General features: G+C 41.1%; 1 protein-coding gene across 1 annotated transcript in view; it reads left to right on the top strand.

Moving 5' to 3' along the window:
* Positions 1–23,420, top strand: part of FUS (FUS RNA binding protein) — a 33,834-nt gene that overhangs the window by 3,712 nt on the left and 6,702 nt on the right. Inside the window, exons 2-13 of the mRNA XM_072936395.1 lie at positions 336–360; positions 450–601; positions 3,612–3,750; positions 4,512–4,736; positions 5,221–5,247; positions 6,016–6,215; positions 8,429–8,609; positions 15,094–15,128; positions 16,853–16,885; positions 17,872–17,978; positions 19,751–19,880; positions 22,886–22,978. Of these exons, the coding sequence (XP_072792496.1) occupies positions 336–360; positions 450–601; positions 3,612–3,750; positions 4,512–4,736; positions 5,221–5,247; positions 6,016–6,215; positions 8,429–8,609; positions 15,094–15,128; positions 16,853–16,885; positions 17,872–17,978; positions 19,751–19,880; positions 22,886–22,978 (1,347 nt within the window). The remainder of the gene's footprint in view (positions 1–335; positions 361–449; positions 602–3,611; positions 3,751–4,511; positions 4,737–5,220; positions 5,248–6,015; positions 6,216–8,428; positions 8,610–15,093; positions 15,129–16,852; positions 16,886–17,871; positions 17,979–19,750; positions 19,881–22,885; positions 22,979–23,420) is intronic.

Genomic DNA, 23,420 nt, shown 5'->3' with positions numbered 1-23,420 from the left:
TAAACTTTTTCTCCTCAGATTTAATAAATAAGGGAAAATAAATTTATTATATCTTATTTCTTATTAATTAAGCCCAAATTTTTAACCCTTCCCAAATATAAATAATATAGGGAAAATATATTGATTTTATTTTTTTAGTGTTGGATTAACCCCAAATCTTTAACCCATTCCTCCCCAGATTTAATAAATGAGGAAAAATAAATTTATTTTAACCAATTTCTACTGGATGAAGCCAATTTTTAACCCCTTCCTCCCCAGAGCTAATGAGCGAAAATAAATTGATTTTATGTGATTTTTGCTGGACTAACCTTATTTTTTAACCCTTTCTTCCCCAGATTACAGCCAGACAGCCACCCAAAGGTAAAACCCCATTTCCCCAATTTCCCCCATCCCCAAAAATCCCCGTTTTTTGGGAATTTTTTGCCCAAATTTGTGATTTTTCTCCCCAGCTACGGCGCTTACCCTGCGCCCCCCAGCCAGAGCTACTCGCAGGGCGGGGGGCAGAGCTACTCCCAGCAGAGCTACGGCGGCTACGGGCAGGGCTCGGACACGGGCTACGGCCAGGGGGGCTACGGATCCTCCTACGGACAGAGCCAGAGCGGTGAGCCTGGAAAACATTCCCAAAATTCCCAAAAAATCCCAAAATTCCCCAAAAACCCCACGGTTCTGTGGTGCTGTGCTCAAAATCGGCACCTTCGGAGCCAAAACTGGCTCAGAATTGACCCAGAAGTGACGGAAACGTGGCCTTGGCAGAGCCAGGATGGTGAGTGAGGTCAGCATTCCCGAAATTCCCAGAAAGTTTGCAAAATTCCCAAAAATTTTAAAGAAATTCCCGAAATTTCCCAAAAATCACCATTCTCATACCTTGTTTTAATCAAATTCGGCACCTTTAGAGCCAAAATGGAGCCAAAACTGACCCAAAACGACCTGGGCAGATTTAGCGCGCTGAGTGAGCTCAACATTCCCAAAAACTTCCAAAAAGTTCCCAAAATTCCCGAAAAATTCCCAAAATTCCCAAAAATCCGCATGGTTCTATCACGTTGGAACCAAAATTGGCACTTTTGGAACCAAAACTGACCCAAATCTGACCCAAATCTGACCCCAAGGGCCGGGCTCCGACACGGGCTACGGCCAGGGGGGCTACGGATCCTCCTACGGACAGAGCCAGAGCGGTGAGCATGGAAAACATTCCCCAAATTCCCAAAAAATCCCAAAATTCCCCAAAAATCCCCGTGGTTCTGTGGTACTGTGCTCAAAATCGGCACCTTCGGAGCCAAAATCGGCTCAGAATTGACCCAAAAGTGACCAAAACTCGGCCTGGGCAGAGCCAGAGCGGTGAGCATGGAAAACATTCCCAAAATTCCCAAAAAATCCCGAAATGCCACAAAAATCCCGAAATGCCACAAAAATCCCCACGGTTCTGTGGTACTGTGCTCAAAATCGGCACCTTGGGAGCCAAAACTGGCTCAGAATTGACCCAAAAGTGACGGAAACTTGGCCTGGGCAGAGCCAGGATGGGGAGTGAGGTCAGCATTCCCAAAATTCCCAGAAAGTTTGCAAAATTCCCAAAAAATTCCCGAAATTCCCCAAAATCACCATTCTCGTATCTCATTTTAATCAAAATTGGCGCCTTTGGAGCCAAAATGGAGCCAAAACTGACCCAAAACTACCTGGGCAGATCTAGCGCGCTGAGTGAGCTCAACATTCCCAAAATTCCCAGAAAGTTTCAAAATTCCCAGAAAATTTTCAAGAAATTACCGAAATTTCCCAAAAATCACCATTCTTGTATCTCATTTTAATCAAAATCAGGACCTTTGGAGCCAAAGTGGAGCCAAAACTGAACCAAAACTACCTGGGCAGATCTAGCGCACTGAGTGAGCTCAACATTCCCAAAAAGTTCCCAAAATTCCCGAAAAATTCCCAAAATTCCCAAAAATCCGCATGGTTCTATCATGTTGGAACCAAAATTGGCACTTTTGGAACCAAAACTGACGCAAATCTGACCCAAAACTGACCCCAAGGGCAGGGCTCGGACACGGGCTACGGCCAGGGGGGCTACGGATCCTCCTACGGACAGAGCCAGAGCAGTGAGCATGGAAAACATTCCCCAAATTCCCAAAAAATCCCAAAATTCCCCAAAAATCCCCATTCTCGTATCTCATTTTAATCAAAATCGGCACCTTGGGAGCCAAAATTGGCTCAGAATTGACCCAAAAGTGACGGAAACTTGGCCTGGGCAGAGCCAGGGTGGTGAGTGAGGTCAGCATTCCCAAAATTCCCAGAAAGTTTGCAAAATTCCCAAAAAATTTTCAAGAAATTATCCAAAATCCCCATTCTCGTATCTCATTTTAATCAAAATCGGCACCTTCGGAGCCAAAATTGGCTCAGAATTGACCCAAAAGTGACAAAAAACGTGGCCTGGGCAGAGCCAGGATGGTGAGTGAGGTCAGCATTCCCAAAATTCCCAGAAAATTTGCAAAATTCCCAAAAAATTCCCGAAATTCCCCAAAATCACCATTCTCGTATCTCATTTTAATCAAAATCGGCACCTTCGGAGCCAAAATCGGCTCAGAATTGACCCAAAAGTGACGGAAACGTGGCCTGGGCGGAGCCAGGATGGTGAGTGAGGTCAGCATTCCCAAAATTCCCAGAAAATTTGCAAAATTCCCAAAAAATTTCCAAGAAATTCCCCAAAATCTCCATTCTCGTATCTCATTTTAATCAAATTCGTCACTTTTGGAGCCAAAATGGAGCCAAAACTGACCCAAAACTACCTGGGCAGATCCAGCGCACTGAGTGAGCTCAACATTCCCAAAAACTTCCAAAAAGTTCCCAAAATTCCTGAAAAACTCACGAAATTCCCAAAAATCCCCATTCTCGTATCTCATTTTAATCAAAATCGGCACTTTCTGAGCCAAAACTCACCCAAATATGGCTCAAAACCAACCCAGAACTGTCTGGGCAGAGCCAGAATAGTGAGTGAGCTCAACATTCCCAAAATTGCCAAAAATTTCCCGAAATTTCCAAAAAAATCCCTTAAATTCCCAAAAATCCCCATCGTTGTGTTGCATTTTAACTGAAATCAGCATTTTCGGAGCCAAAATTGGAGCAAAATTGACCCAAAATGGAGCCAAAAGTGACCCAAAACTGCCTGGGCAGAGCCAGAGAGGTGAGTGAGCCAAAAACTCCCAAAATTGCCAAAAAATTCCCAAAAATCCCAAAAAAAATTCCTGAAATTCCCAAAAATCCCCATCTTTGTGTTACATTTTAACTTAAATCACTTTCGGAGCCAAAATTGGAGCAAAATTGACCCAAAATGGAGACAAAAGTGACCCAAAACTACCTGGGCAGAGCCAGAGACGTGAGTAAGCCAAAAATTCCCAAAAAATTCCTAAAATATTTAATCTATTCATCTTTTAATCATTAATTACTTCAATTAGCCTTAATTATTTTTCCCGTTTCCCCCATTTCTTCAGTGTTTTTTCCCTGTTTTCCTCCATTTTTTCCTTGTTTTTCCCCCAAATTACCCCATTTTTTCACAAATTTCCTCCCATTTCTTCCCCTTCCCCCCCCATTTTTAATCACTAATTAATTAATTTTAATTAATTTAGGTTACTCGGCGCCGGCGGCTCCTCCCTCGTACGGCTCCGGCGGTTTCGGCTCCGGGCAGAGCTCCCAGGGCAGCTACGGCCAAAGCTCCTCCTACCCCAGCTACTCCCAGCCCCCCGCGGCTGCCTCGGCCTCTGGCAGGTGAGTAATTAACTAATTAACCCTTAATTAATTGTTATTGTTAATTAAAAACCCAAACCAGTAACACCCACCCCAACCCAGTCACTCCCAGTAACTCCACAGCTCCTCCTACCCCAGTTATTCCCAGCCCCCCAACGGCTGCCTCGGCCTCTGGCGGGTGATTAATTAACTAATTAATCCCTAATTAGCACTAATTAATTGTTATTGTTAATTAAAACCCCAAACCAGTAACGCCCACCCCAACCCAGTCACTCCCAGTAACCCCAGAGCTCCTCCTACCCCGACTATTCCCACCCCCCAACGGCTGCCTCGGCCTCTGGCGGGTGATTAATTAACTAATTAATCCTTAATTAGCACTAATTAATTGTTATTGTCGATTAAAACCCCAACCCAGTCACTCCCAGTAACCCCAGAGCTCCTCCTACCCCAGCTACTCCCAGCCCCCCGCGGCTGCCTCGGCCTCTGGCAGGTGATTAATTAACTAATTAATCCTTAATTAGCACTAATTAATTGTTATTGTTAATTAAAACCCCAAACCAGTAACGCCCACCCCAACCCAGTCACTCCCAGTAACCCCAGAGCTCCATTTTTCCCAAAATCCCCGTTTCTCACCCCAAAATCCCCGTTTCTCACCCCAAAATCCCCGTTTCTCACCCCAAACTCCCCGTTTCTCACCCCAAACCCCCACATATCCCCCCCAAAAATCCCCATTTTACCCAAAATCCCCATTTTTCACCCCAAAATCCCTCTTTTCTCCGCAGCTACGGCGGGGGCTCGGGCGGCTCGGGGTACGGGCCGGGCGCGGCGGGCGGCGCCTACGGGCAGCAGCCGCAGCAGCCGCCGGCTCCCCATTTTCCCCAAAATCCCCGTTTTTCACCCCAAAATCCCCATTTTTCCCAAAATCCCCATTTTTCACCCCAAAAATTCCCATTTTATCCCCACAAAATCCCCATTTTCCCCTCCAAATTCTCACATTTTTCCCCCTAAACGCATGCATTTCGCCCTATAATTCATATTTTTTTAGCCCCAAAACCCCCGTTTCTCACCTCAAAATCCCCATTTTTCCCCCCAAAATCCCCGTTTCTCACCACAAAATCCCCATTTTTCTCCCCAAAATCCCCGTTTCTCACCCAAAATCCCTGTTTTTCCCCCCAAAATCCCCGTTTTTCACCCCAAATTCCCCCGTTTTACCCCCAAACCCCCACATTTCACCCCCTAATTCCCCCGTTTCTCACCCCAAACTCCCCGTTTTTCACCCCAAAAACTCCCATTCATCCCAAAAATCTCCTTTTTATCTCTCAGAAAATTCCCATTTCCCCCTACAAACTCCCACATTTCCCCCCCAATACCCCTATTTTTCCCCCCCAAACCCTTACATATCCCCCCCAAAAAATCCCCATTTTTCACCCCAAAACCCCCATTTTTCCCAAAATCTCTATTTTTCACCCCAAAACCTCTCTTTTTTCGCAGCTACGGCGGGGGCTCGGGCGGCTCGGGGTACGGGCCGGGCGCGGCGGGCGGCGCCTACGGGCAGCAGCCGCAGCAGCCGCCGGCTCCCCATTTTCCCCAAAATCCCCGTTTTTTCCCCCCAAAACCCCCATTTTTCATCCCAAAATCCCCGTTTTTCACCCCAAAATCCCCGTTTTTCCCCCCCAAAATCCCCGTTTCTCACCCCAAATTCCCCCGTTTTACCCCCAAACCCCCACATTTCGTTCCCAAATCATCCCGTTTTTCCCCCCAAACCTCCACATTTCACCCCCTAATTCCCCCGTTTCTCACCCAAAATCCCCGTTTTTCACCCCAAAATCCCCGTTTTTCACCCCAAAAACTCCCATTCATCCCAAAAATCTCCTTTTTATCTCTCAGAAAATCCCCATTTCCCCCTACCAACTCCCACATTTCCCCCCCCAATACCCCTATTTTCCCCCCAAACTTCTACATATCCCCCCCTATAACCCCCGTTTCTCACCCCAAAATCCCCGTTTCTCACCCCAAAATCCCCGTTTTCACCCCAAAAATCCCCATTTTTCTCCCCAAATCCCCGTTTTTCACCCCAAAATCCCCGTTTTTCACCCCAAATTCCCCCGTTTTACCGCCAAACCCCCACATTTCGTTCCCAAATCATCCCGTTTTTCCCCCCAGACTCCCACATTTCGCCCCCTAATTCCCCCATTTTCCCCCCAAACCCCCACATTCCCCCCCTCATTACCCCCATTTTTCCCAAAATCCCCATTTTTCACCCCAAACCCTCTCTTTTCTCCGCAGCTACGGCGGGGGCTCGGGCGGCTCGGGGTACGGGCCGGGCGCGGCGGGCGGCGCCTACGGGCAGCAGCCGCAGCAGCCGCCGGCGCAGCCGCCGGCACAGCCCCCGAGCGGCGGCTACGGGCAGCAGGGCTACGGCCAGCAGGGCTCCTACAACCCGCCCCCGGGCTACGGACAGCAGGGACACTACGGAAACGCCTCCTGTGAGTGACAGTTCCTGAAAAAATCCAGGAATTTTGGGGGTAAATTTGGGGATTTTGGGCAAAATCGGGAGTGAAATCGGCGAAATCGGGAGCGAAATCGGCGAAATCGGGAGCGAAATCAGATCATTTTCGGCTGAATGCTAAGGATTTAGGGAGGAGTTCTGGGATTTCACATGGGATCAGTTTTTCTGCATTCCACACTAAATTATGTCCTGGGATTTAAGTGGAATTCCCCCAAAAAATTGGGAATTCTGGGGTGAAATCCAAGGATTTTGGGCAAAATCAGGAGAAAAATCCACAAAATTGGGAGCTCAACTCAGGAGTGAAATCGGCTGAAATCTGCAACAATAGGAGGATTTGGGGTGGGATTTAGGGATTTGGGATGGGAACAGTTGTCCTACATTCCACACCAAATTATATCCAGGGATTTGAGTGAAATTCCCAAAAAACCTGGGAATTTTGGGGTGAAATTTGGGGGATTTGGGGGATTTGGGGTGGGATCAGTTGTCCCCCAAGCCCCCGAGCGGCGGCTACGGGCAGCAGGGCTACGGCCAGCAGGGCTCCTACAACCCGCCCCCGGGCTACGGGCAGCAGGGACACTACGGAAACGCCTCCTGTGAGTGCAGTTCCTGAAAAAATCCAGGAATTTTGGGGGGAAATACGAGGGTTTTGGGCAAAATCGGGAGCGAAATCGGCGAAATCGGGAGCAAAATCGGCTGAAATTGGAGGATTTTGAGTGGAATTTTGGGGATTTGGGATGGGAACAGTGTCCCTACATTCTACACTAAATTATATCCAGGAATTCGAGTGAAATTCCCAAAAAAACCCAGGAATTTTGGGGTGAAATACGAGGAATTAAAGCAAAATCAAGAGCGAAATCGGCTGAAATCGCGACCGAAATCGGCTGAGATTTGGGGTGGAGTTTTGGGATTTGAGGTGGAATTTGGACAAAATCTTGTGGATTTCAGTCAGAATCCCTGGAATTTGGGACAAAAATCGCTGAAATTAGGGGCAGAATCCATGGAATTTGGGAAAAAATTCCGTTTATTATGGACAATCTTTGAGAATTTGGGGGAGAATTTGTGGAATTTGGGACAGAATCCCTGGAATTTGGGACAAAAATTGCTGGAATTAGGGGAAGAATCCTTAGAATTTGGGACAAAATCTTTGGGAATTCAGGGCAGAATTTGTAGAATTTGGGACAAAATCTTTGGGAATTCGGGGCAGAATTTGTGGAATTTGGGACAGAATTCATGGTGTTTGGAACAGAATTCATGGAATTTGGGAGAAGATCCCTCAGATTTGGGTCTGAACTTCTCTGATTTTCCCCCCAATTTTGCTCCAATTTTCCCTCAATTTCACGCGGATTTCTCCCAAATTTTGCCCGATTTTCCCGTATTTTCACCGCGATTTTTCCGGAATTCCTTTATTCCCTAATCCCGTTGTTTTTCCCATTTTCCAGCCAACAGCTACGGGCAGGAGGGCGGGGTTGGGTTTGGTTTAAGGCAAAATCCCTCAGATTTGGGGCAGAATTCCCTGGAATTTGGGACAGAATTGGTGACATTTGGGATAAAATCCAGTGGATTTGGGACGAAATCCGTGGAATTTTGGACAGAATCATTGGAATTTTTGGCAGAATTTGTGCAGTTTAGGACAAAATCTTGTGGATTTGGGACGGAATCCCTGGAATTCAGGATAGAATCCCTGGAATTCGGGACAGAATTTGGGACAAAAATGTCTGGAATTAGGGGAAGAATCCTTGGAATTGGGGACAAAATCCAGTGGATTTGGGACCAAATCTTTGGGAATTTGGGGCAGAATTTGCGGAATTTAGGTCAGAATCCCTGGAATTTGGGACAAAAATTGCTGGAATTAAAGGAAGAATCTTCGGAATTTGGGACAAAATCTTCGGAAATTCAGGGCAGAATTTGTAGAATTTGGGACAAAATCTTTGGGAATTCGGGGCAGAATTTGTGGAATTTGGGACAGAATTCATGGAGTTTGGAACAGAATTCATGGAATTTGGGAGAAGATCCCTCAGATTTGGGTCTGAAACTCTCTGATTTTGCTCCGATTTTGCTCCGATTTTCCCTCAATTTCGCGCCGATTTCTCCCAAATTTCGCCTGATTTTTCTTTATTTTTTCCTGCGATTTTCCCCCGATTTTTCCGGAATTTCCATCATTCCCTAATCCCGTTTTTTTCCCGATTCCAGCCAACAGCTACGGGCAGGAGGGCGGCTCGCTGAGCTCGGGGGGGTACCCGGAGCCCGGCGGCGCGTACGGAGCCGCGGCCCCGAGCGAGCGCAGCCGCGGCCGTGGCGCCTTCGGCAACCGCGGCGGCTTCGAGCGCGGCACCCGCGGCACCCGCGGCAACCGCGGCGGCGGCAGCATGGGGTGAGTGCCGGGGGAAAAATGGGGGGAAAATGGGGAAAAAATGGGAAAAAAATGAGAGAAATTTGAGAAAAAATGGGGTAAAACTGAGATAAAATGGGATAAAATGAGAGAAAATGGGAAAAAAGGTGAAATTTGAGAATAAAATGGGGAAATGGCACCCGCGGCAACCGCTGCGGCGGAGCCGGCATTGGGTGAGTTTTGGGGGAAAACGGGGAAAAAACGGGAAAAAAATGAGAGAAAATGGGAAAAAATGGGGGGAAAATGGGGAAAAATGAGGGGAAAAAATGAGAGAAAAGGGGGGGAAAATGGGGAAATGGCACCCGCGGCAACCGCGGCGGCGGCGCCATGGGGTGAGTCTGGGGTAAAATGGGGAGAAATGAGAGAAAATGGGAAAAAATGGGGAAATAATGAGAGAAAATGGGGAAAAAACGGGGGGAAAATGGGAAAAAATGGGGGAAAAATGAGAGAAAATGGGAAAAAATGGGGGTAAAACTGAGAGAAAATGGGGGAAAAATGGGGAAATGGCACCCGCGGCAACCGCGGCAACCGCGGCGGCGGAGCCGGCATGGGGTGAGTGCCGGGGGAAAACGGGGGGAAAATGGGAAAAATGAGAGAAAATGGGGAAAAAAATGAGAGAAAATGGGGGTAAAATGGGGAAATGGAACTGTGGTGCCGTCGGCAACCGCAGCGGTGCCATGGGGTGAGCCCAGGAGGGAAAAATGAGGGAAAAATGGGGGGAAAATGGGAAAAAGGTGAAATTTGGGGGAAAAATGAGGAGAAATTGGGAAAAAAATGAAAGAAAATGGGGAATATGGAAAAAAATTAGGAGAAATTGGAAAAAAATGGGGGTAAAATGGGGAAATGGCACCCGCGGCAACCGCGGCAGCGGCGGCGGCGCCATGGGGTGAGTGCGGGGAAAAATGGGGGGAAATGGGGAAAAAATGAGGAGAAATAGGGAAACAATGAGAGAAAATTGTGAAAAAATGGGGGGAAAATAGGGAGAAAAGGTGAAATTTGAGAAAAAATAGGGAGAAAATGGGAAAAGATGAGGAGAAATTGGAAGAAAATGAAAGAAAATGGGGGAAAATGGGGAAAAAAGGTGAAATTTGAGAAAAAATTGGGGGGAAAATGGGGAAAATGAGGAGAAATTGGAAAAAAGGGAAGAAAATGGGAGAAAATGGGGAGAAAATGGGAAAAAATTAGGAGAAATTGGAAAAAAATAGAAGAAAATGGGAAAATGGCAACTGCAGCAACCATGGCAGCGCCATGGGGTGAGTGCAGGGGGAAAATGGGGGGAAAATGGGGAAAAAAGGTGAAATTTGGGAAAAAAATGAGGAGAAATTGGGGAAAAAATAAAAGAAAATGGGGAAAATGGGAAAAAATTAGGAATAATTGGGAAAAAATGGAAGAAAACTGGGGAAAATGGGAACCGCTGCGGCTCCATGGGGTGAGTCCGGGTGAAAACAGGGGGAAAATGGGAAAAAAATTGGGATAAATTAGGAAAAATTTTAGGAAAATAGGAAAAAGGTATAGAAAAACAGAAAAAATGGGAAAAGGGGGAAAAATTATAGGAAAATTGGGAAAAGTGGAGGTTTGGGGAAGGAAAAGGGGGGAAAATGGGGAAAAACAGTCAAGAAATGGGATTTTGGGTAAGAAAAATGGGAAAATGGGAGTTTGGTTGGAAAAAAATGAAATTTTGGGTTAAAAAGAGGTAAAAAAAGAAGAAAAATGGATTTTGGAGGAAGATAAAGGTGGAAAATTTGGAAAAAATTGATTTATTTAAAAAAAAAGGTTGAAAATGTTGCCAAGGTCACCTGCAGCCTCTGGTCCCGGCAGGGGGAAAATACAGAGAAAAAAAGTGGATTTTGGGCAAAATAATGAGGGAAAAAAATGGAATTTTCAAGGAAAAATAACTTAAAAATGGTGGGAAATAAGTTTTTTTTAAAAAGTGAATTTTGGGAGGAATTTTGTGGGGAAAAAAAAGGTGGTATAAAAAGGGAAAAAATGATTAAAAAAAGGTGAATTTTTGGATAAAAATGGTGGAAAAATAATGAAAGAAAAATGAAAAATTTTCAAGGGAAAAGGTGGGGAAAATTCCAATGGAAAAAAAAGTGGAATTTTGAGGGAAAAAATGTTGAATTTACGGGAAAATATGGAAAAATAAAAAGGAAAATGGTGGAATTTAAAGAAAAAATATTGGGGTAAAAAAAAGGTGAAAAATGGAAAAATAAAAAAGGTGCGTTTTGAGGTCACTGCAGAGAAAAATGGGTCAAAAATGGTAAAAAATGGTGTAAAAAAAAAAGCGGATTTTGAGGGTAAATCCACTGGAGAGGAAATTTTGATGTCCCGGTGCTCGGAAATGGTGAACAAAGGTGGAAAAATAATTTTAAAAAAAGGTTAAAAAGCAGAAAAATGGTTAAAAGGCAGAAAAAAAATGGTTGGAAATTGAAAAAAATGGGAAAAAATTGAAAAAAAAAAGGGAAAATGGTTTAAAAATGAGAAAAAAGTTAAAGAAAAAGGGGAAAAAACAGAAAAAATTATCAAAAAGGAGCAAAAAATGGTTTGAAATCGAGAAAAAATGGGAAAAATAGAAAAAGGGAAAAATGGTTTAAAAATTATAAAGAAGTGAAAGAAAAAGGGAGAAAAAAACCACAAAAATGGTTAAAAAAAAAGGAAAAAATGGTTGGAAATTTACAAAAAATGGGAAAAAATATTTTTTAAAATGGAAAAATGGTTTAAAAATGATAAAAAATTGAAAGAAAAGGGAGAATGGTAAAAATTTTGGAGAAATGGTAAAAAATGGTCAAAAAATGGAAAAAATTGGAGGAAAATGGTGGAAAATGGTAAAAAAATTGGTTTGAAGTGGTTAAAAACAGCAAAAAAATATTAAAAATGTGGAAAAAAGAAATGGTAAAAAATGTGGAGTGGTTAAAAAAGGCAAAAAATTGAAAATATTGGGGAAAAAAGGAGAAAATGGTAAAAAATTGGTTTTAAGTGGTTAAAAAATGCAAAAAATACAAAATAATCGAGGTTTGAGTGGTACAAAAGGAAAAGAAAAATGGGAAAAATGGTGTTAAAAAGGAAAAATTTGGGAAAAAATGAAGGAAAATGATAAAAAAAGGGAAGGGAAAAATAATTGGAAAATTCAGAAATTGGTGAAAAATTGGTTTATAAAGAGAGAAAGTGGAAAAGGTGAAAATGCAGAAGGAAAATGGTGAAGAAATGGGAAAAAAATGTGGAAAATGGTGGAAAAAAAATGGTAGAAAAAAGAAAATGGTGAAAAAAGGGAAAAAATGGTAAAAAAATGGAAAAAGAAAGGGGGAAATGGTGAAAAAAAAGGTGAAAAAATGCAAAAAAACCACCTAAAATGGTGAAAAAAGGGTTAAAAAGGAAAAATTGGGGAAAAATGTAAAAAGAAAATGAGGAAAGTTGGAAAATATTTCAAATAAAAGGGGGGAAATGGTTAAAAAAAAGAAATTTATTAAAAATGCAGAAAAAAGGTTTAAAAATAAAAATAAATTATAAAAAAAAGGTAAATAATTCCAAAAAGGGTGAAAAATACAAAAAAGAGTTAAAAATACAAAAAAAGGAGAAAAATACAAAAAAAAACCCATTAAAATTGTTTTATAGAGTTGCCAAAAATAGGTTTAAAAAAAGGTTAAAAAAATGTAAAAAAAAAGAGAAAAAATATGGAAAAAATTGAAACATGGAAAAATAAAAAAAAAAGGAAAGACAGGGTGAAAGTGGTTAAAAATTCCCAAAAAAGGGTAAAAGAGCAAAAATAAGGTTAAAAAAAAGTAAAAAGTACAACAAAGGGTAAAAGATTTTAAAATAAGAGAAAAGCGTAAAAAGTGGTTAAAAAAAGGGAATAAAATGCAAAAAAAAAAAGGTAAAAAATGCCAAAATTAGGTTAAAAAAAAAAGGGGGTAAAAATACCCAAATCTTAAAAAAAAATCCAGAAAAAAATTTTTAAAAGGTAAAAAAGTTTAAAAATGCAAAAAAAAGTAAAAAACATAAAGAATCTAAAAAAATATAAAAAATTACAAAAAATTTTGAAGTACAGAAAAGTTTTAAAAATATTCAAAAACATCAAAAAGGGTAAATTTAAAAAAACCCTAAAAATACAAAAGGTAAAAAATTTCAAAAATACAGAAAAAAGGGTTAAAAAAAGGTTAAAAATGCAAGAAAAGGGTAGAAAATTGAGTAAGAAATGCGAAAAAATGGTAAAAATGGTAAAAAAGGACCAAAAAAGGCAAAAAAAGTTAAGAATTTAAAAAAAAGGTAAAAAAACTAATTAAAAGTAGAAGAAAAGTGCATAGAAATATAAAAGAAATGGCAATAAATTGTAAAAAAACACAAAAAAAGGGTAAATAATGGGCTGAAAATACAAAAAATAAAAAAAAGGGCAACAAATGGTAAAAAATACCTTTTTAAAAAGGTTAAATAATATAAAAAATGGAAAAAATTGTTTAAAATACAAAAAAAAGATAAAAAATATAAAATAATTTTGAAAAAAGGATACAAAAAAGAGGTTAAATCTGGCTAAAAAACTGTTTAGGAAAACGGGTAAAAATTCAAAAAAAAGGCAAAAAAATTTTTAAAAATACAAGAAAAAGGTAAAAAAAAAAGGTTAAAAAATACCAAAAAAGGCAAATAATGGTTTAAAAATAAAAATAAAAAAGGTAAAAAAAAGAGGTTAAAAAAGTGTCCTGGGGGCGTTTCTGCCGCCGGATTTTGGGTGGAAAAATGGGAATTTTGGGCCATTGCAGGTGAGTATTTTGGGGGGAATTTTGGGGATTTTTGTTGTTCCTGTCTGACCAACCTCTGCCTTTTGTGTGCTGCAGGTGTGAAAAAAAAGCAGCGAAAATTCAAAATCCGCCGTTGTTTTGGGTTGAAAAAAGGCAGAAAAGGGCAAAAAAAAGGAAAAAAAAAAATAAAATAAAAAATTGGATTTTTGAGGCGCTCGGGGAGAGGAGGGGGAGATCCAGGAAAGGGGAAAAAAGGGAAAAAATGGGATTTTTATTCAATTTTGGGCTCGATCCCAACGCTGCGGCAGCCGGGAGGAAAAAGCGACGGCGGCGAGGGAAAAACGCCCAAAAAAGCCCAAAAAATGACCAAAAATCAGCAAAAAAAGCCCAAAAAATTCAAAAAGTTGTCCAAAATTCCCAAAATATCATCAGAAAATTATAAAAAAAATCGCAAAACGTTGTAAAAAAATAGAAAAAAATTGTCAAAAAAAGCCAAAAAAATTTCTCAAAAAATCCCAAAAAATTGTCTAAAAACGCCCAAATTATTGTCCAAAAAAATGGTCCAAAAACCTGAAAAAAAATTCTCAAAAAACTCCAAAAAAATCGTAAAAAAATATAAGGTCCAGAAAAGTTTCCAAAAAATCGCAAAAATTCGTCAAAAAATTCCTACAAATCAACAAAAAAAGCCCCAAAAAAATAAAGTAAATCCCAAAAAATCAGGGAAAAAAATCGCAAAGAAATCATTTTAAAATTGTCACAAAAACCGTAAAAAAATCCGAAATAAATCGTCCAAAAAGCCCCAAAAAAACCTGCCAAAAAAACCCCAAAAATGTTAAAAAAAAATCGACAAAATATCCCAAAAATCATCCAAAAACCAAAAAAATGTCCAAAAAAATGGACAAAAACCCCTAAAATATCGTCACAAAGTTCTTTAAAAATTGTGAAAAAATCCCAAAAATTTGACCAAAAAAATCACAAAAATTGACCCAAAAAATCCCAAAAGTTTCCAAAAAAGTCACAAAAAATTGTCAAAAAAATTGCCAAAAAATGCCCAAAAATTCCTAAAAATCATGAAAAAATCGCAAAAAATGACAAAAAAATCCCAAAAAATTGGTAAAAAGTCACAAAAATTTTTTTAAAAATGCCTAAAGAAATCCTAAAAAATCTCAAAAAATCACCAAAAAATACCCAAAAAAATCATAAAAAAATCCTGAAAATTGGTAAAAAAGTCACAAAAAATTGTCAAAATAATTGCCAAAAAATGCAAAAAAAATCTTAAACAATCTCAAAAATTCATCACAAAAATCGACCCAAAAAATGCAAAAATTTGACGAAAAAAATCCCAAAAATTGCTTCAAGTCACGAAAGTTTTTTTAAAAATACCCAAAAAATGCCCAAAAAAATCCTAAAAATTCATCACAAAAATCCCCAAAATTGACCAAGAAATCCTAAAAATTGGTAAAAATGTCACAAAAAATTGTCCAAAAAATAGCCAAAAAATCCTCAAAAAGCTCAAAAAAACTATCAAGAAACGACAAAAAAAATCCCAAAAGTTGACCAAAACAACCCCAAAAATTGACAAAAAAATCCCAAAAAAATAGTAAAAAAAACCCCCAAAAATTATCCCAAAAAAAGCCAAAAAAGTGGAATTTCCCCCCACATTGTTGGTTTTCCGCGTCCCCGGCTTTGCGGCAGGGCTGCCAAATTCCTGATTTTCTTCTAATTTATCTCCTCAGCGGTGGTGAGCGTGGTGGCTTCAATAAATTCGGTGGTAAGTCCCAAAATTCGAGGTTTTCACCCCAAAAAAAAACACAAAAAAATGTTTAATTTTGATTTTTTTTCCCCCCCATTTTTCCCGGGCGGGAGAAATTCGGGGGAAAATCCCCTCAAAAAAAAACCGGAATTTTAGGTGGAAAAAACCACAAAAAATGGAATAAAAAAGGTGTTTTTTGGTTGAAAATTCAGGTGAAAATGGTGATTTTTAAAGAGGGGATTAAGGGAAAAAAAAGGTGATTTTTGGTGGAATTGTTGCATGTGTGGTGAAAAATTCAAAGTTTGGTGTTTTGGGGGAAAAACCCCAAAAATGAGGATTTTGGTGGAAGCGCCGGTGACCTTTGAAGGTTTTGGTTTTTTTGGTGGAAAAATGGAAAATTTGCCCCAAAAATTGGGGTGAGGTCGGAGCTGCAGTGGACCCAAAACCGAAGGTTCTGAGAGGGGAAATGCAAAAAAAAATATAAAATTTTGGGGAGGTTTGGGTGGAAAAATGGAAAAAATTAAAGGGGAAAAAATGGAAAAAATTAAAGGGGAAAAAATGGAAAAAAAAATCAGGGGGAAATGTGGAAAAAATGGAAAAAAATCAGGGGAAAATATGGGAAAAAATGGGGGAAAATGGAGAAAAATGAGGGAAAAATGGAAAAAATTGAGTGGAAAATGAGGGGGAAAATGTGAAAAAAAAGGGAAAAAATAAGGGGAAAATATGGAAAAAATGAGGGGAAAAAACAATGGAAAAATTGAAAAAAAAAGTGGAAATAAAGGGAGAAAAAGGAGGGAAAAATGGAGAAAAATAAAAGGAAAATAGAAGAAAAATAAAGGGAAAATATGGAAAAATAAATGGAAAAAATGGAGTGGAAAATATTAAAAACATGAGGGGAAAATACAGAAAAATTGAGAAAAAAGGGAAAATGTTGGAAAAAATGAGAGAAAAAATAAAAAATTGAGTGGAAAATGAGAAAAAAAATGAGGGAAAAATGGAAAAAATTGAGTGGAAAATGAGGTGGAAAATGTGGAAAAATGGAGGAAAAAAAATGGAAAAACTGAGTGAAAAATGATGAAAAAATTTTAAAAAATAATGGAGAAAAAATGGAAATGGAGCTGAAAATAAGAAAAATGAGGGGAAAATGAGAAAAAATTTATTAGAAAAAAATACAGAAAAATTCGTGGGAAAATGAGGGGGAAATTGAGAAAAATGAGTTTAAAATGAGGAAGAAAACGTAGAAAAATCAGGGAAAATTATGAAAAATGGTGCAAAAAAATGAATAAAAAATTTGGAGAAAAATGATGGGAAAATTGGTGGATAAATGGAAAAAAACGGAGTGGAAAATAAGGGGAAAATATGGAAAAAATGAGGGAAAATAAGGAAAAATAAAGAAAAAAAATGTGGGGAAAAAATAAAGGAAAAATGGATAAAAATGTAAGAGAAAAATTGAGAAAAATAAGGAAAAATCCAGTGAAAATGGGAAAAAAATCTGGGAAAAATAAGGGAAAAAGTGGAAAAATGAAAAAAGATGAAGAAAAAGAGGAAAAATTAAAAAAAATATAATAAAAAACAGGAAAAAAGGAGAATTTTGGTGCCAAAATTGGGATTTTTGCCCCTAAAATGGCGGCCGGGAACGGGGCGGGGCCAAGGAGGGGGCGGGGCTTGGATAAACCACGCCCAAACCCTGCCCTCCTGATTTGCATATGTAAATTTTTTCCTTTCATGTGTGGCCCCAAAAGGACCCCGGGACCAGGGGCCGAGACATGACCCAGGTAATTAATTCTTTTGTTAATTAGGTCATTAATTAATGGGTAATTGGGGGTCAAGGTTACTAGTGGGGGTGTGGTTAATTAGCGGGGTAATTAATGGGTTAATTGCAGGGTTAATCATAGAGTGGGGTAAAGGGTAATTAATAATTATCAGGGATAAACTGATAAGGAATAATAAGGTTAATGAGCATTAATTAGTATTAATTAGTAATTATCAGGAATAAAGTGGTAGAGCATAATGAGGTCGATTAGCCTTAATTAGTAATAATTGTTTATTATTGGGAATCAAGTGATAGAACATAATCAGGTTAATTAGTAATAAATACTTATCAAGAATAAAGTGGTGTTAATTAGCATTAATTAGCATTTATCAGGAATAAACTACCAAGAGGATAATGAGGTTCATTAGCACTAATTAACACTGAATAATTAATTAATTCCCGGTGAGCAGATCCTTGCATGAGGGAGGGATTTTGGGGGCAGATTTTAATTATCTTTAATTAGTAATTACCCGGAAATTGTGTTGATAAACATTGATTAATTAGCCCTAAGTAAGAACAGCACAATCTTGGTGTGGGGGAGGGGCTTTGGGGCCATTTGCATGTGCTGGGGTGGCGTTAATTAGCATTAATTATCAGTAATGCATAGTAAGCAGCATTAATTAGTGCTGATTAGTTAATTATCTGCAGGTGAGCATGACAATTAATGATCTGAGCGAGGGGGAGGGGCCATTTCTGAACCCTGGGGCGGAGCTAACAAGAGTTAATTAGCATTTTTTGTGACTAATGAATACTAATTAGCATTAATTAGTGTAATTAGCGTTAATTGCATATAGGGGAACAGGACAACTCAGACAACACCATTTTAGCGTGGGGGAGGGGACATTTGTGAGGCATAGGGTTCGGCTAATGAGGGTTAATTAGCATTTTGGGTCAGTTATGAAGGCTCATTAACGTTAATTAGTGTTAATTAGCGGTAATTGCCCGCAGGGGAGCAGGACAACTCGGACAACAACACCATCTTCGTGCAGGGGCTGGGCGAGAACGTCACCATCGAGTCGGTGGCCGACTACTTCAAACAGATCGGGATCATCAAGGTGGGCGCCCGAAATACGGCCAAAATACACCCAAAATGCACCCAAAATACGGCCAAAATGCACCCAAAATATACCCAGAATATACCCAAAATACACCCAAAATGCACACAAAATATACCCAGAATACACCCAAAATACGGCCAAAATATGCCCAAAATATACACAAAATATGCCCAAAATACACCCAAAATACGCCCAAAATATTCCCAGAATACACCCAAAATATGCCCAAAGTACACCCAAAATGCACCCAAATTATGGCCAAAATATTCCGAAAATACGCCCAAAATATGCCCAAAATACATCCAGAAAACACCCCAAATATACCGAAAATACACCCAAAATATGCCCAAAAACCACCCAGAATTCACCCAAAATATACACGAAATACACCCAAAATACACCCAAAATATGCCGAGAATATACCCAAAATACACCCAGAATACACACAAAATTTATCCAAAATATATTCAAAAGATACCCAAAATACATCCAGAATATACCCAGAATACATCCAAAATATACACAAAATATACCCAAAATATACACGAAATACACCCAGAATACACCCAAAATATACCCAGGATACACCCAAATATACACAAAATATACACAAAATATGTCCGAAATACACGCAGAATACACCCAAAATATACACAAAATATACACTAAATACAGGCAAAATACATACAAAGTATAGCCAAAATACACCCAAAATATACACAAAATACACCCAGAATACATCCAAAATAGACACAAAATACACACAAGATATACCCAAAATACACCCAGAATATAGCCAAAATATACACAAAATTTACCCAGAATATACCCAAAATACACCCAGAATACACCCAAAATACACCCAAAATATACCCAGAATACAGCTAAAATATACCCAAAATATACCCAAAATTCACCTGGGCACAGCTGGGGGCAGCTGAGAGGGGCAGGACAAAAAAAACAGTGGAATTGGGGTGAAAAATGGGGATTTTGGGGGTTTTAGGGCACCTGGGCACACCTGAGATGGTTGGAGCGGTCACTTGGTCAGTGGTCACTCATTGGTCAGTGGTCACTCAGTGGTCACTCAGGGTCACTCATTGGTCACTCAGGGTCACTCGGGGTCACTCAGGGTCACTCATTGGTCACTCAGGGTCACTCAGGGGTCACTCAGGGTCACTCAGTGGTCACTCGGGGGTCAGTGGTCACTCAGTGGTCACTCATTGGTCACTCAGTGGTCACTCAGTGGTCACTCAGGGGTCACTCATTGGTCACTCAATGGTCACTCAGTGGTCACTCATGGTCACTCTGCTCCCCCAGACCAACAAGAAGACCGGCCAGCCCATGGTCAGTGTGTGGTCACTCAGGGGTCAGTGGTCACTCAGGGCTGACTCTAAGGGGGGTTTGTTGGTCAGTGGTCACTCAGTGGTCACTCAGTGGTCACTCTGGGGTCAGTGGTCACTCAGTGGTCACTCAGCGGTCACTCACGGTCACTCACTGGTCACTCAGACCAACAAGAAGACCGGCCAGCCCATGGTCAGTGTGTGGTCACTCAGGGGTCAGTGGTCACTCAGGGCTGACTCTAAGGGGGGTTTTTTGGTCAGTGGTCACTCAGGGGTCACTGTGGTCACTCAGGGGTCAGTGGTCACTCAGGGGTCACTGTGGTCACTCAGGGGTCAGTGGTCACTCAGTGGTCACTCAGGGGTCACTCAGTGGTCACTCAGTGGTCAGTGGTCACTCAGTGGTCACTCATGGTCACTCTGCTCCCCCAGACCAACAAGAAGACCGGCCAGCCCATGATCAATCTCTACACTGACCGCGAGACGGGGAAGCTGAAGGGAGAGGCCACCGTGTCCTTCGACGACCCGCCCTCGGCCAAGGCCGCCATCGACTGGTTCGACGGTCAGAATTCCCAAATTTCCCCAAATTCCCGAAATTCCCCATCCCAAAAATCCCAAATTCCCAAAAATCCCCAATTTCCTGGTCCCAAAATTCCGAAATTCCCAAAAATCCCCATGTCCTTTCACCCGCCCTCGGCCAAGGCCGCCATCGACTGGTTCGACGGTCAGAATTCCCAAATTTCCTGAATTCCCAAAATTCCCCATCCCAAAAACCCCAAATCCCCAAAAATCCCCATCCCAAAAATCCCAAAATTACCAAAAATCCCCAAATTCCCATTTCCTTCAATGCCTGCCCTTGGCCAAGGCCGCCATCGACTGGTTCGACGGTCAGAATTCCCAAAATTCCCGAAATTCCCGAAATTCCCCATCCCAAAAATCCCAAATTCCCAAAAATCCCCAATTTCCTGCTCCCAAAATTCCCAAAAATCCCCAATTCCCGTGTTTTTGGATGCTGCCCTCAGCCAAGGCCGCCATCGACTGGTTCGACGGTCAGAATTCCCAAAATTCCCGAAATTCCCCATCCCAAAATCCCAAAATTCCCCAAAATCGCCAAATTCCCGTGTCCTTCGATGACCCGCCCTCGGCCAAGGCCGCCATCGACTGGTTCGACGGTCAGAATTCCCGAATTTCCCGGAATTCCCAAAATTCCCCATCCCAAAAACCCCAAATCCCCAAAAATCCCCGATTTCCTGGTCCCAAAATTCCTGAAAATCCCCAATTACCGTGTCCGTCGATGACCAGGCTTCAGCCAAGGCCGCCATCGACTGGTTCGACGGTCAGAATTCCCAAAATTCCTGAAATTCCCAGTCAGAATTCCCAGATTTCCTGAAATTCCCAAAATTCCCCATCCCAAAAATCCCAAATTCCCAAAAATCCCCAATTTCCTGCTCCCAAAAATCCCAAAAATCCCCAAATTCCCTTGGCCAAGGCCGCCATCGACTGGTTTGACGGTCAGAATTCCCAAATTTCCCAAAATTCCCAAAATTCCCCACCCCAAAAATCCCAAATTCCCAAAAATCCCCAATTTCCTGCTCCCAAAATTCCCGAAACTCCCCAAATTTCCATGTCCTCCAATCACCGCCCTCGGCCAAGGCCGCCATCGACTGGTTCGATGGTCAGAATTCCCAAATTTCCTGAAATTCCCAATCAGAATTCCCAAATTTCCTTAAATTCCCAAAATTTCCCATCCAAAGAACCCCAAATTCCCAAAAATCCTCAATTCCCTGGTGCCAAAATTCCCAAAAATCCCCAATTTCCCAAATTCCCGTGTCCTTCAACAACTCCCTCTTGTTTAAAGCCACCATCGACTGGTTTGACGGTCAGAATTCCCAAATTTCCCGAAATTCCCAAACTTCCCCATCCCAAAAATCCAAAATTCCCAAAAATCCCCAATTTCCTGCTCCTAAAATTCCCAAAAATCCCCAAATTCCCGTGTTTTTATATGCTGCCCTCAGCCAAGGCCGCCATCGACTGGTTCGACGGTCAGAATTCCCAAATTTCCTGAAATTCCCAGTCAGAATTCCCAAATTTCCTGAAATTCCCAAAATTCCCCATCCCAAAAATACCAAATTCCCAAAAATTCCCAATTCCCTGGTGCCAAAATTCCCAAAAATCCCCAAATCCCCAAATTCCCGTGTCCTTCGATGACCCGCCCTCGGCCAAGGCCGCCATCGACTGGTTCGACGGTCAGAATTCCCGAATTTCCCCAAATTCCCAAAATTCCCCATCCCAAAAATCCCAAATTCACAAAAATCCCTATCCCAAAAACCCCAAATTCCCAAAAATCCCCAAATTCCCGTGTCCTTCGACGACCCGCCCTCGGCCAAGGCCGCCATTGACTGGTTTGACGGTCAGAATTCCCAAAATTCCTCAAATTCCCAGTCAGAATTCCCAGATTTCCTGAAATTCCCAAAATTCCCCATCCCAAAATCCCAAATTCCCAAAAATCCCCAATTTCCTGCTCCCAAAATTCCCGAAAATCCCCAAATTCCCCAAATTCCCGTTTCCTTTGATTCCACCATCAGCCAAGGCCGCCATCAACTGGTTCAACGGTCAGAATTCCCAAATTTCCTGAAATTCCCAATCAGAATTCCCAAATTTCCTTAAATTCCCAAAATTCCCCATCCCAAAAACCCCAAATTCCCAAAAATCCCCAATTTCCCAAATTCCCGTGTCCTTCAACAACTCCCTCTTGTTTAAAGCCACCATCGACTGGTTTGACGGTCAGAATTCCCAAATTTCCCGAAATTCCCAAAATTCCTCATCCCAAAAATCCCAAATCCCCAAAAATCCCCAATTTCCTGCTCCCAAAATTCCCAAAAATACCCAAATTCCCATATCGTTGGATGCTGCCCTCGGCCAAGGCCGCCATCGACTGTTACGACGGTCAGAATTCCCAAATTTCCCAAAATTCACAAAATTCCCCATCCCAAAAATCCCAAATTTCCAAAGTTCCCAAAAATTCCTCCTTTTTCCCTAAAAATTCTTTTTTTGCCCCCAAATATTTTCCTTTTTCCCAAATTTTTTCTTTTCCCTCCAAATTTCTTTCCAAAATTCCTGCTTTTTCTCTAAAAATTCCTCCTTTTTCCCCCAAATTTTCTCCTTTTTCCCCCCAAATTCCCATTTCCTCCCCCAAAATTCCTGATTTATCCACTCAAATTTTCTCATTTTCCCCAGAAATTCCTGTATTTTCCCCAAAATTTCCTTTTGTTCTCCCAGAATTTCTGTTTTTTCCCTAAAAATTCCTCACCTATTCCCAAAAATTCCTTCTTTTTCCCTAAAAATTCTTTTTTTTCCCCAAAAATTTTTTCCTTTTTCCTCCAAGTTTTTTCCCAAAATTTCTTCTTTATTCTCTCAAAATTCCTCCTTTTTTCCCTAAAAATTCCCCATTTTTTCCCCAAATTCCTCCTTTTTCCCCCAAATTTTTTTCGTTTCCCCCCAGATTTTTCCCAAAATTCCCGTTTTTCCCCCCAAATTCTCACTTTTCCCCTTTTCCGTCTGTTCCAGGGAAGGAATTTTCGGGGAACCCCATCAAGGTCTCCTTCGCCACTCGTCGCGCCGACTTCAGCCGAGGGGGCGGCCGGGGCCGCGGCCGGGGAGGTGAGCGCCCCAAAATCCCCTTTTCTCACCCCAAAATTAACATTTCCTGTCTCAAAATCACATTTTCCATCCCAAAACCCCATTTTCCATCTCAAAATCCCCTTTTTCCGTCCCAAAATTCCCATTTTCTATCCCAAAAATCCCTATTTTCCATCCCATAATCCTCTTTTTTCTCCCCCAAAATCCCCATCTTTTCCCAAAATCCCCTTTTTTCACCCCAAAATTACCATTTTCCATCCCAAAATCCCATTTCCCGTCTCAAAATCCCCATTTTCCATCCCAAAATTCCTTTTTTCCATCCCTTTTTTTCCAAAATCTGCATTTTTTATCCCAAAATCTCATTTACCATCCCAAAATCCCTTTTTAGCATCCCATTTTTCCCCAAATGGCTATTTTTCACCCCAAAATTCCCATTTTTCACCCCAAAATCCTCCTTCTTTAC

The sequence above is a fragment of the Taeniopygia guttata genome, chromosome 16, assembly GCF_048771995.1.
Source record: "Taeniopygia guttata chromosome 16, bTaeGut7.mat, whole genome shotgun sequence".
In the NCBI taxonomy this organism is placed as follows: domain Eukaryota; kingdom Metazoa; phylum Chordata; class Aves; order Passeriformes; family Estrildidae; genus Taeniopygia; species Taeniopygia guttata.
The sequence above is the reverse complement of the archived record's forward strand: the minus strand, read 5'-3'. Positions and strand labels throughout refer to the sequence as shown.